Below are 12,021 nucleotides of genomic sequence, written 5' to 3'. Positions count from 1 at the left end.
GGCAGCGCGGGGAAGTCCCGAGACCCGGGCGGAGCTTGGGTCCTTTCCAGGCACCGGTTTCTCGCGCTCTACAGGTGGGAACGCAAAGTCCAGAGCCAGAAGAAGGCAGAGGAAAGACGGGCCGTCCCACCTCCCGGCCCATCCCCAATTTCCCAGATGCAACACTGACACGTGTTTTTTTTAACAAAATGTATTCATCTTCCTTGGAACTGAAAAATAGATCTATGTACAAAACAGGAAGAGATCAGGCCCCCTTCACCCACTCCCAACCCCCTGCAGATTTCCTCCTGGTTCCCCAGAGATAGACTGAACCTTAGGGAGGTTCCCAGAGGGTCGGAAGAGATCCTGCTCTGATCTAGGGCCAGTTTGGTCAGGAAGAGGGCGGGGCTCAGTGTCCACACAAGCTAGGGGTGGAGCTTCGTGGACTCTAGGGACAGGGAGGAGAGGAAAATAGGATTCCCAAATTCTAGCAAGGGGACTTAAGCTCTTCGGGGTTGAGGATTTGAATTCCCAAGGGATGGAGTTTTGAAGTACAGAAACGTATTCCCAGGGGCTGAGTAGGGTCCTTCGTCCCAGGGTGGAGGCAGGATATGTGCTCCTTGGGCTAAGGGAACTGGGAGAAACCCTGAGCAACACTGTCTGGCTTAGGGTCAGCACTTTAGTTCAGAGATGGGGCTGGGATTCCAGTTGGCCAGCTGGGATTCTGGAAGATGGGACCTACATTCTAACCACCAGGCCAGGGTCCTGGGTTGCGAGCCGGAGCAAATCATAGATTTGGTGCCGGGGTGTGTAGTCTGTAAATCTGGGACCTTAAGTTTCAGGTAGGGGTGAGGCCTGGGGGCGGAGCCTGGCCTCTGGGTGTGGGGATGGGGAAGTCTCCCCTCAGACTGAGGATGGGGCCTGGGTCCCTGTGAGCTGTTCAGAAGTCCCCAGCAGTTCAGAGGCCCTTGCGCTGCCGCTTGAGGAAAGAAAGAGTGTAATCGCTGGGTGTGGACACCTTCTGCTTCTTCATCTGCACTTGTGACTGCGCTGTGAGTTGCAGCTTGATGGCACTCGAATTGATTTTGGTGGCCACGAGCAGCTCCTTCATGCCCTTCATCTTCTCGCTCTGGAAAGTGAGCACCGGGCCCTCCGGCGGGGGTGACGACGGGAGAGTTGACCCCTGAGCTGCGCTGCCACCTTCAGGACCCCGCGCAGTGCTGGGGACTGTACCTGGGGGCTTTCGGGGAGGTCCCGACCCTGCACCCTGGCCTGAGCCAGGGCCTTTGTCCAGAGCAGGCTTCTTGGGCGGTGGTGGCTCCTCGGGCTTAGACTCCCGCCGGGGGCCCCGCCGCCGGCCTTCTCTGGCTTCCTCACCCCATGGCTCCTCAGCCTCCGCTGCCTCCGCATCTCGGCTCACTATGTGCACCTTCTGCCGGACCTGGGTGGGTGAAGAGAGCAAGTTGGGGGAAAGCTGAAGACCACTGGCTGGAATACCAAGGTCCAACTTCTGTCAAGCCACCTGCAGGTCTTAGTCTCATCTACACCCAGATGGCTGGGGAGGTGTGGCCTCTGGGCCACAAAGGTCTAATTCCCCATGGCTGCAGTCAGTCCCTATAACGCCCAGTCACCCTCACCTGTCCCTCGAAGCGACCCAAGGACTGCACAAGGAAGGTGGCCCAGCCCACATGCAGCACAGGCGTGGGGCTGCCCTCCTCCCATTTGCAGATGCCATCATAGAATCGCAACAGGTGGGCGAAGCACTCAGGGTCCTGGAGAGCAGAACCCTGGCTCTGGGTACCCTAGGCAAGGGGAAGAAAGGTCACAGTCAAACTCTGTTAGCACAAGGTGCAGGTCAAGACAGCGCCTAGGCAGAGCCATGGCTGCAAAGGTAAGCCAGGGTCAGGAGTATCTTAGAACTTCCTTCCTAAAGCCAGTCCTCAGCCAGGATGGAGGAAAGGGCACCATCCCTTATCTCCATCCTACCCTAAGTGAGACCCTGGCCATAAAAGAGACAGGCTTCCGTCTACAGGGTAGAAACTTGTGAAACACCTTGGTTCCCTCAAGCCCAGACCCAGGACCTCAGCTACAGCAAAAGGGAATAGAGGCCTCTTCTCTGGGCCACCTTGAGTGCCCAGACCCCAGTCCTGCCTATGCAGTCCCATGGCTGGGGCACTGCAATGATGGGAGGGTGGATACTGGTGAGTTCCAGCCTTTTCACCTGACTCTGCTCCCCTGGCCGCTCCTCGCCAGCCTCCAGCAAGCTGGCCGCCTCCTTCAGCAGGTTGGGGATGACATCATTGGCCACCTCAAAGAACTCCTTGTAGATTTCCTCATCCTCCCGGCAGTAGTTGTAGCTGTGAGAGCAGTGGGGCATGTGGGGGCTCAGTCATGGGAACCCCTAGGGAGCTGGTGGAGGATGCAGTCCAGGACTCTTCCAGGGTCATCCACAGACTGAACGAATGAATGATTCCCCCCACGTGATGGAATCTGTCAGCCCAGGGCAAAAGTGAGGAGGGGCATGCAGCTAGGGGTGGGTCCCTGGATGATCAACAACTGGGCAGAAGGGGGAGGGAGGGGCTCTGAGATCCCTACCTCCTGAGTGATGGTGGCACTGGCTGCCTAGGGACTGGATGGAGAGGGGACAGTGCTTGGGACTCAGATCTCATGCCTGGATAAGAGTGACTGGAAACTGAGTGGAGGAAGAGTAAAGGATGGGCTGGGGGCCCTACTGGGGGGATCCTCACTCCTGGATGACAGTGGCCGTGTCTGCCCAGGCCTGCAGGGCTTCGCGCACATTGCGGTTTCGACAGTGATAGCCAGCCAGGTACATGTAGGGGTAGATGTGCTCATCCCGGTAGTAGGTCTTGGCTGAGGCAATGCCCTGGGGGATGGGGCAGAAAAGCCTCAGGGAAGCAGCCACCAGCTGCCTGGGCTGGCATGAGCGCCCCATCAGGTCACACCCAGAAGGGGTGAAAGGAAGATCTCGAGTCCTCCTCAAGTCCAACCTTACCTCCACTCCCTGCCTGCCAGTCTGGGGCAGACTGCAGAGTGGGGACCCCCACAAAACAAGGGTTGGGGAGGGGAAGAGTAGGACCTAGGACAGGCCTTTCCTACACACTCTTCTACACAAAACATCACACTTCTAAGGCCAGTGAACCCCTGCCCCACCTCCCCTCCCCAATGCTCCCACCACATTTGACCTTTGCTACAGGACACAGGAAGAACAATGAGGGGCAGCAGAAAATGCAGAGTTCCCCGAACAACCCAACTTCTGTCAGTCATGGGCTGGGGAACACATCTCAGGGCACACCTCAGACAACCCTAATTACGCCAATTACGTACATGGTTGGTACAAAGTGGGACCTAGGTGGGCAATACTCCTGAATTCACGAAGTTCTTTCATGAATCTTCCCTGTCCCCAGAAAGAAGGGGACCCCAGTCATTTCTGGGGCCTCCCTTATGCCCCATCTTGAGATGCCCTCACCTTGTGGTAGAGGGTGAGTGGGTCTGGCCGGCCAGGGGTGGGCTCCAGCTCCTCCAGATCTGCCAGGTTCCCTAGTGCCATGGGGTACCTAGGAAAGGATCAGAAATCCAGGCTACCACCCAGCCCTCTGGCCCCACCAAGGCTCAATCTGGCCACTTCCCCCTACTGACCTTTCCAGATGTCCCAGGTCATAGAGCAGCCACAGCAGCTTCTAGGGGCCAAAGAAGAGTTACAAACTGTGGGAAGGGGAGCTGCCTATCAGACAAGGTCAAGGTGTGATCCAGAACCAGCAGGGACCTCCCACCAGGTAGGAAAGGGCAAAATTCACAAACCAGCCCTTTAACAGAGTCAAAGCCCCTTCATGTCTCAATTTCACTCTCCCAAGAGCCCTGGGAATGGCGAATCATTCACCCATCTTACAAAAGAGTTGAGGCTCCGGGAGGGAAAGTACCCCTGACCTCACAGCGGCCCAGCCTTGTCCGTGGCTGCCCCTTGGGCATACCCTTTACCTGCTGCAGTTGCAGCAGCTCCAGGGAGTCGGTGTGCAGGTCAATGGAAGGGTTGATGGCGCAAACCATGAAGGCTACTTCCATCTTGCGGTCGCAGCGCATGTATGATCCTTTCAGGTACAGCCAGCTCTTGAAAGGGGACAAGACTAGATGTCTCATGATGGCCTACCCTGTGCCTGCTTTGGGGACCCTATGTAGGTGGTGACGGGAAGAGGGGAGTATAGCCCAAAGTGTAATCCTTGGATGGCTTAATCTAGCAGAGAACAAAGGAGACAAGGTTGGGGGTACAATACCCGCTCTGCCACACCCGCGTTGACTGTCTGGCCCCTGCGGTCCTCGTTGCCTTTGCCATGCCAGGTGACTTCGGCTGTCTGTTCCCCATTGGGCCCAAACACTACCCAGGCGTGATCCTCAGACAGGGCCAGGTGGACATCCCGGAGACCCAGGGCCTGGCAGGCCCCCACCACTGCAAAAGCCACACCTGAGCTGTCCAGCTTAGTACCTGTGGAAGGGGACAGTAATGAAAAAGGGTCCTTTGGGCTTTGGTCTGGAAGAACGAGCCCAGCTCTTGATGCCCCTTCCCACAGCCCCCCAGCCTGTGCCCGTCCTGAGGTGCCCCTGCCCCTCATTCCTCGATGCCTGCCCTCCTTCACAGCTTCTCCTTCCCCGTTTACTTCCCCCTCCCCAGCAAGAGACTTTTCTGGATTTCCCACAGCTTGACCCACTTTGACCCTGTCCCTTCCCTTTCTCTATGACCCTATACTGTTTTTATTAAAGATTTCCTGTTTTACTACACCTATTAATTATAACAGGGCACTCTGGACAACACTTCACACACCCACCAAGAGATATTCCTAATTTAGTTCTACATTTTTTCCTGTTAAGCCCAGAAATGACCTGATACCTGCTCAACATGGCACCAGGATGCAACTGCATCCATGGGCCTTGGCACAGACTCTTTGCAAACCCTGAGCCTTAAGCTTCTTAAGGTCAAGTTCATAATCTGTTCCCTTTCAAAAAGGTTTATAGATATCATTCCATTTAAGTGTCTCCAAAGCAGCCCTCTTTTTTCTCTCTCCCACCTCCAATCTGTGGCCATTTCTGTGCCTCATGCTGGGCTGTAGGACTCCTGTGGCTGCTCAATGGCAGGGCTGGGAGTGCTCAGGGGCCAAGGGTCAGTAAATGGATGTGGAGTCAACTGATCAGGTTCCAGTCCCAGCCCTGCCATTCTGTGACTTTGGCACATCATATCCTCTCTTGGAGCTTCAGCTTCCACAACAGCCAAGGGAAAATTAACACCTGCCCCACCTCACAAGGCTTACAGGTCTCAAAAGAGCTCTGTAAACCACACAGTGTTAAGAGGAAGTGGACCAAATTCATTTTCTCCTTGGCCACCTGTCGGGCTCCAACCTGTGATGAAGCTGAAGAGGGACTGGATGTGGGCCCGGTCCTTGAAGTATGAGCGGCTGAGGCTGTTCCATATGACATCCGAAACCTTCTTCACCAGTTCCCGGCTGGAGACGCCCCCCTCTCGCGGGTAGAGCGACAGGTCGACCGCGCCGCGGATCTGGGCAGTGAAGCGGGCATAGAGGGCAGCGATGATGGATAGGTCGGCCACCGGGAAGTAGGTGAGGCCACCAGGAGGGTCGGGCGCAGGACTGGGCTGGAAGGTGAGCTCGGGCACGTTGGTGGGGATGACGCGGTTGACAGCCAGAAAATGCTCCACAAAGCCCAGTACCAAGGAGAGGAGCACCAGGTCTGGCTCTTCTCGGCCCAGCTCGGCAGCAAACAGGCGCACCACATCGTCGATGGAGCGCAGCGGGAACAGCGTCTTCTGGGCGGCCTTCAGCCCCATGGCGGCGGGCGGCGGCCTGCGGAGGAGCCAGGGGAGGAAGGGTCGGGCTCGGAGGGAGAGCCCCCTCCCAGGCTCGGCTAAGGTTCTACCCCCGCAGCTCCCCTGCTTCTCTGCCCCCTTCACCCTCCGCTCCACCAGCTGCCCCTCCTTCGTCGGCGAGACCCCTCAGTCAAGGCTGCAGGGCCTCCTCGTCCCCTACAACCCTGGGACCCCCAGCCCCGATGGGGTGCAATCCAAGGATTTTTCTGAGGTCCCCCAAAGGCCGCTCCGCCTCATTCCTGCGACCGTACCCCCGAGCCCCTAGAGTCTTCCGGAAGGCGCTCCCAGGCCAGCCCCCCTAAATCCCAAGGAGAGTCCTGGCCTCGGTCCCCCGCGCCCACCTCCGCGCTTACATCCCACACAAGGCACCGCGGCACCCGCCGCCAGGAGCCTGCTGGGAAGTGGAGTCCCGCCCCCTCGGGCCGCACTACTTGCCGGGAAGTGGAGTCCGAGGCTGTGCCCCGCCCTCGCCGAGTCTTGAAATGGTGGCACCCAGGATGGCCGTGGTGGCTTGTGGGAAAGGTAGTCCGCTAGTCCGGACATCCGGGAGGCAGGTAGGAAGGGAGGTGGCACCACCTTCCCGCGGTCCTCGGGGATTGGTTTCTCTTTCCACGCAGCTCAGGAAAGGAATAGGGTACGCGGTGCCTTGTGGGAAATGTAGTCTCCGGCGTGACCAGAGTGCCAGAGCGGGTGCTTGCGCTGCTGTAGGTTGGCAAGATGTGAGCAAAACGGGTACTTTTAAACACTGCTGGGGTGTGTATGTGTTCAGCCATGTAGTTGACAATTTAGCAATGTCCAGTAACGCACGTCTCATGTTACTCCGTGTATAATAATTCTCTCCTCATTCTGACCATGAGAAAAATCTAACAGGCAGAGAACATTGAAAGAACCTCTGCAGTTATTTATATTAGGATAGAAGTTTTAAAAAAGAGAGTGAAGTAGGTAGCTCTGAGCTTCCTACATGGGTCTTCAGGGCATACCATTGCAGGAAAAGAGCTATAGAACAATAGGCATGCTAGAACTGTATTTTATATTAGTGACATTGAAAACAATACTAAAAAGTTTCTACAGCATCATTCATTCATTCGTTTATTCACTCAAGAAATGGATTTTTTCCCTCCAGACTGGGTATTGAACCAGGGGCACTCTTCCCCTGCCCTACACCTCCATCCCTTTCTATTTTGTTTTATTTTTGAAACAGGGTCTAGCTAAGTTATCCAGACTGGTCTCATTTGCCATCCTCCTGCCTCAGCCTTTTGAATAGCTAGGATTACACGCCCAGTTAACAAATGTGTATGTGTGTCCTACAATAACTCAGGCATTCCCTCTGGGCTCTGGGTATAAAGTAGTGAATAACCAGATTAAGTTCCTGTCCTGTTTATTATTTGTAGTATTTTCTCCTCTCAAAATTCATAACAGAGGGGGGAATGGGAGGATGAAATGAACTCTAGATGGGACAAAGGGGAAAAGGGAGTGAGGGGAAGGGAGGGGCCATATGGGTAAGAAAGATGGTGGAGTGTGATGGTCATCATTACTCTAGGTACATGTATGAAGACACAAAGGATGTGACTCTAGTACACCCAGAGTTAAGAAAAATTGTGCTCTATATGTGTAATATGAATTGTAATGCATTCTGTTGTCATATATAACATTAAAATTTAAAGAAATGTAATAAATTAATTCAAATTTAAAAAATCATAACTCTAGCCTGATTATGAGAAAATACCTGGCAAACTCAAATTGAGGGAGATTCTAAAAAATACTTTAGTGGTACTTCTTAAAAGTGTCAAGATCATGAAAGACAAGGAAAGATCCAGAAGCTTGTAAATTAGAGACTAAGGAGACAAGACAACTAAATACCATGTATTTTGGAGTGAATCCTGGAAGAGAAAAGGTACTTTGGTGGAAAAACTGGCAAATTGGGTGACCAACCATCCCAGTTGGCCTAAGTCTGAGGGGATGCAGCTGCTGCAGAAGCTTTGGCAACCTCCTCTAAGGCGGGGGTTGGGGCTGAAACTGTGGCTGAGGCAAGGCTGAGGATCAGGAGTAGATGCTAGTCACCAAGCTGAGATCCCTGGCCAAGGATTTGAAGATCTAGTCCATGGAAATCTAGCTCTTCTTTCTGCCCATCAAGGAGTCTGAAGTCATTGACTTTTTTCTGAGGGCATCACCCAAGGATGAAGTTTCAAGTTCATGCCTGTGCAGAAGCAGACCTGCGCTGGCCAGGGGACCAGGTACCAGGCATCTGTTGTTATCTGGGACTGCACTGGTCAATAGGGTTGGGAGTTAAGTGCTCCAAGAAGGTAGCCACTGTTCTCTGAGGGGCCATCATACTGACCAAACTCCCCATTGTTCCTGTACAGAGAGGCTACTTGGGGAACAAGATGGGCAAGCCCCAAACTGTCCTTTGCCAGGTGACAAGCCACTGTGTTTCTGTGTGGGTGTGTCCCATCCCTGCCCCCAGAGGCACTGGCATCATCTCAGCCCCTGTGTCCAAGAAGCTGCTGCTGCTGCTGGTATTGATGACTGTTACACTTCTGCCAGGGGCTGCATTGCCACCTCGGGCAATTTTGCCAAGGCAACCTTCCATGCCATCTCCAAGACATATAACTCCTGAACCCCAATCTCTGCAAAAAGACTGTGTTCACCAGGTCTCCCTATCAGGAATTCATCACCTTGTGAAAATCCATACCAGAGACTCTGTGCAGAAGATCCAGGCTCCACCTGTGGCTACAACACAGGGTATTTATACAAGAAAAATCAAGCAAAGCCAGGTGCAGTGGCACACAGCTACAATCCCAGGGACTCAGGAGGCTGAGGCAGGAGGATCACAAATTCAAAGCCAGCCTCAGAAACTTAGAGAGGCCCCAAGCAACTTAGATCCTGTCTCAAAAATAAAAAGGACTAGGGATGGAACTCAGTGATAAAGTGCCCTTGGGTTTAATGCCCAACATCAAAAAAAGGAAAAGAGGGGGCTGTGTTGTGGCTCAGTGGCAGAGCACTCACCTGGCACATGCGAAGCCCAGAGTTCGATCCTCAGCACCACATAGAAATAAATAAATAAAGGATAAACGTTAAAAAAAAAAAAGGGGGAAAGAAAGTGAATGAAACCTGAAAAAAAAAAAAGTGCCTGGGAGGTTATAATTTTAGCCAGGATGCCTGAAAAGAGCCTCACTGAGAAGGGGGGATTTGAGTAAAAACCTGAAGGACGTAAGAAGACCAAGTACAAAGGCAGAAGTGTGATCCACAGTGGCAGAAGCTGCTGCTGGAGGTCTGAGCAGTAAGTTGCACCGTGGAAGCCCCTGACGACCTTATTGAGAATAGTTTAGGAGCAAAAGTCTGATGGGGTGGCTGGGCACAGGGGCACATGCCTATAATCCCAGCAGCTTGTGGGGCCCAGACAGGAGGATTGCGAGTTCAAAGCCAGTCTCAGCAAAAGCGAGGCGCTAAGCAACTCTATGAGACCCTGATTCTAAATAAAATACAAAACAGGGCTCGGAATGTGGCTCAGTGGTTGAGTGCCCCTGAGTTCTATCCCTGGTACAAAAAAAAAAAGAAAAAAAAAGTCTGATGTGCTTGGGCTCATGAAAAAGGGGAAGAGAGTAATTGGAGACTGGGCTAACACAGGACTCTCCCAGTGACGTTCACAGCAATGGGAAATAGAAAAGTATGACAACTGGAGAAGAAGAGGGTGGAGGAAGGTTGTGGGTGATTCATAGAGAACTCCATGGCCTTGAATGAGTGAGGGGAATGGGCTCCCCATGCAGGTTTGGCTCTGCCAGGAGCATGGACAGTGAGCCACCATAGCTGTAGAGAAGTCAGGCACAGGTGAGGGCTGCACCAGTTTTCCTAGTGCAGTAAAATGCCCAATCAGTCATCATCTGCTCTCCAAGTGTCACCAGTCTCCTCCTTCACGCCTCTGCTCAAATGTCACCTTCTCAACAAGGCCAACCCAACAGACCCAACCATTCTACCTCAAATCACACTGTGTGATACAAATTCCTCCACCAACACCTTTACCCTGCCCAGATCTATTGGCTTCTCCCCACTCAATGCCAATAGCACCTTTTGCCTAGTGTCATAACTAAAACTGACTCCAGACATTGCCAAACGTCTGTTGAGGGGCAAAATAGCCCTACAATGAGAACCACTGTTCTAGCATCCAATATAACTGACTCAGTGTAATTACCTTCTACCACCAAAATATCAGTTTCACAGGACAGGGAACACGTGCGTTTTCTTCGCTAATGTGTCTCATGTACCTAGAACATATCTGGCTCATAGAGATGTCAACAAATACTTGCTGAGATGAGCATGGTGATACACACCTGAAACCCCAGTGACTCAGGAGGCTGAGTCAAGAGGATAGCAAGTTTGAGGCCAGCCTGGACAACTTAGTGAGATCCTATCTCAAAATAAAAACTATAAAGGGCTAGGGATATAGTTCAATGGTAGAGGACCCCTGGGTTCAATCCCTAGTACTGATAACAAAGAAAGGAAGAAAGGAAGAAAGAAAAGATGCTATTTCAACTTGTAATCAATATAAAAATTACTAATGGTAATTTCCATTTCTTTCACACCGAGTCTTGGGAAGCTGGTAAGCAGCTGATACCTCAGCACCTGCATGTCCATTCCGAAGAGCCACAGTGTTCTCAAGCCCTGTTTGGCTGGCGGCTCTCATCCAGGACAGCCTGTGAGTGTGAGCAATACTGGGAGATGAGGGCTCCAGGGACCTGAGAGAGCTGGTGGCTGGGTCATGTATGTGGCATACTGGAGAGTGAGGAGCAGGATGGAGATGGGAGGTGAGCCACCCCAGGCTGGGGGATGTCAGAAACGAGTGAGCAGGAACAGCTGACAAGGGAAGTCTGAACTTGAGTGTCTCGAAGAGGGAAGGAGGAGGACATATGTAGGTGGTGATGAGGGTTGAGGAAAGTGCCCTCACCACCTCCTCCAGGAGGAGGAGGAAGGTCTGCAGGGAAGTGGGGGGCACAGCCAAGACCTCAAGGAGGGTAGGACTGTTGGAGAAAGGGATGAGGACCAGGAGAGTTTGCTGAAGATGGACCATCATCTACATAGGGCACACGGCAGCTATCAGGGGCTGAGGGGCAGGAATGGGCCACAGAATGACCCAGACATGCAGAACTTGGGAAGCCCGAGTCTCCTGTGTAAACCTGACCTCTAAGGATAAAGGGCGTGACCCCTTCTTCTGGTCTCAACACAAGGGCGGGGGTGGGGGTGGGTGGGGGGTGTTGGTGAGCCAGTCAAGTGAGAAGGCAGGGATCTGGCAGGTATTAGAGCACCAAATTGATTTCCGCTGGTGGCGGCAGGGAGGCCAGGCAGGGGCCTCTTCCCACCACTCATACAGGACATGCAGGGTACACTGCACACAGGAACATCAGTACAGTCATCTTATGGGACAAAGGGGAATCCAGTCTCTAATTCGGTAACAAAAAATACTTGCATATTATTGTCATTAAAATGACTTTAAGGGCTGGGGATATAGCTTAGTTGATAGAGTGCTTGCCTCACATGCCCAAGGCCCTGGGTTCAATCCCCAGCACCAAAAATATAAAATGTTGGGAAAAAATTAACTTTTCAAAGGTGTCAACATTTGGAATACTGAAAGTGTTTTGCTCAACTCATTGCTGGGTGCCAGGGAAGGAGGCTTTTCTCCCAATTGGGTGAGGAGTAGCTTCAGTCTCAGCACAAGTCCTCTCTTTGGGCCTGTGCCCCCCAATAGTGGAAGACACTTCCTGAGTGGTCTGAAAGCTTTTTATGTCACTGTCTCACTAAAGCTCACCATGATTCCCATTTACAGATGGGGACACAGCTTATAGAGGCCAGGTAACTTGCACAGACAGACTAGAACCCAGGTTGTCTGACTCTAGCCTGGGCTCCTAACCAGATCCTAGAATTCCATACCCAGCCTCCAACCCCCATTACCAACCAGATGGTGGCACCCCAGCCCCTTCTCTGTATTCGGGGAAGACCAGCTTCCAGGATCCATGTCCTGCCTAGTCATGGAAACTCCAATTAAAAAGTAAGACCCCTCCAGGCCCTCCCTCAACCCTCTCCCACCCACTCTCTGAGCTGCCACACCTGAGCGGGCAGAGGGGTGCCCAGGGAAGCCTCCAAGGCTGCCCTCTACCACC

The 12,021-nt window shown here is 52.9% G+C and overlaps 1 protein-coding gene and 1 pseudogene across 3 annotated transcripts; one reads left to right on the top strand and one right to left on the bottom strand.

The window, feature by feature from the left end:
- Positions 1 to 176: 176 nt before the first annotated feature.
- Men1 (menin 1) lies at positions 177 to 6,328 on the bottom strand. Of its 3 annotated transcripts, none has more exons than XM_046445316.2 (10): positions 6,223 to 6,328; positions 5,386 to 5,846; positions 4,269 to 4,477; positions 3,976 to 4,104; positions 3,637 to 3,677; positions 3,467 to 3,554; positions 2,727 to 2,863; positions 2,201 to 2,336; positions 1,617 to 1,781; positions 177 to 1,420 (listed from the first exon to the last, which is right to left on the bottom strand). In XM_046445316.2, coding segments are annotated over exons 1-10 (1,851 nt in total). In that variant the 5' UTR covers positions 6,225 to 6,328; the 3' UTR covers positions 177 to 937. The 3 variants fall into 3 exon arrangements, with proteins under 3 accessions (XP_046301272.1, XP_046301273.1, XP_046301274.1); XM_046445317.2 differs by having other exon boundaries at positions 6,211 to 6,327; XM_046445318.2 differs by having other exon boundaries at positions 6,121 to 6,225.
- A 1,076-nt stretch (positions 6,329 to 7,404) lies between these two features.
- Positions 7,405 to 8,818, top strand: LOC131424198 (small ribosomal subunit protein uS5-like; annotated as a pseudogene).
- Positions 8,819 to 12,021: the final 3,203 nt, after the last annotated feature.

This window comes from Marmota monax, unplaced genomic scaffold (genome assembly GCF_021218885.2).
Source record: "Marmota monax isolate L192 unplaced genomic scaffold, Marmota_monax_Labrador192_F-V1.1 WCK01_AAM20220418_F8-fsc00038, whole genome shotgun sequence".
Taxonomy (NCBI): Eukaryota; Metazoa; Chordata; class Mammalia; order Rodentia; family Sciuridae; genus Marmota; species Marmota monax.
Note: the sequence above shows the minus strand (reverse complement) of the source record. Positions and strands in the feature narration are given on the sequence as shown.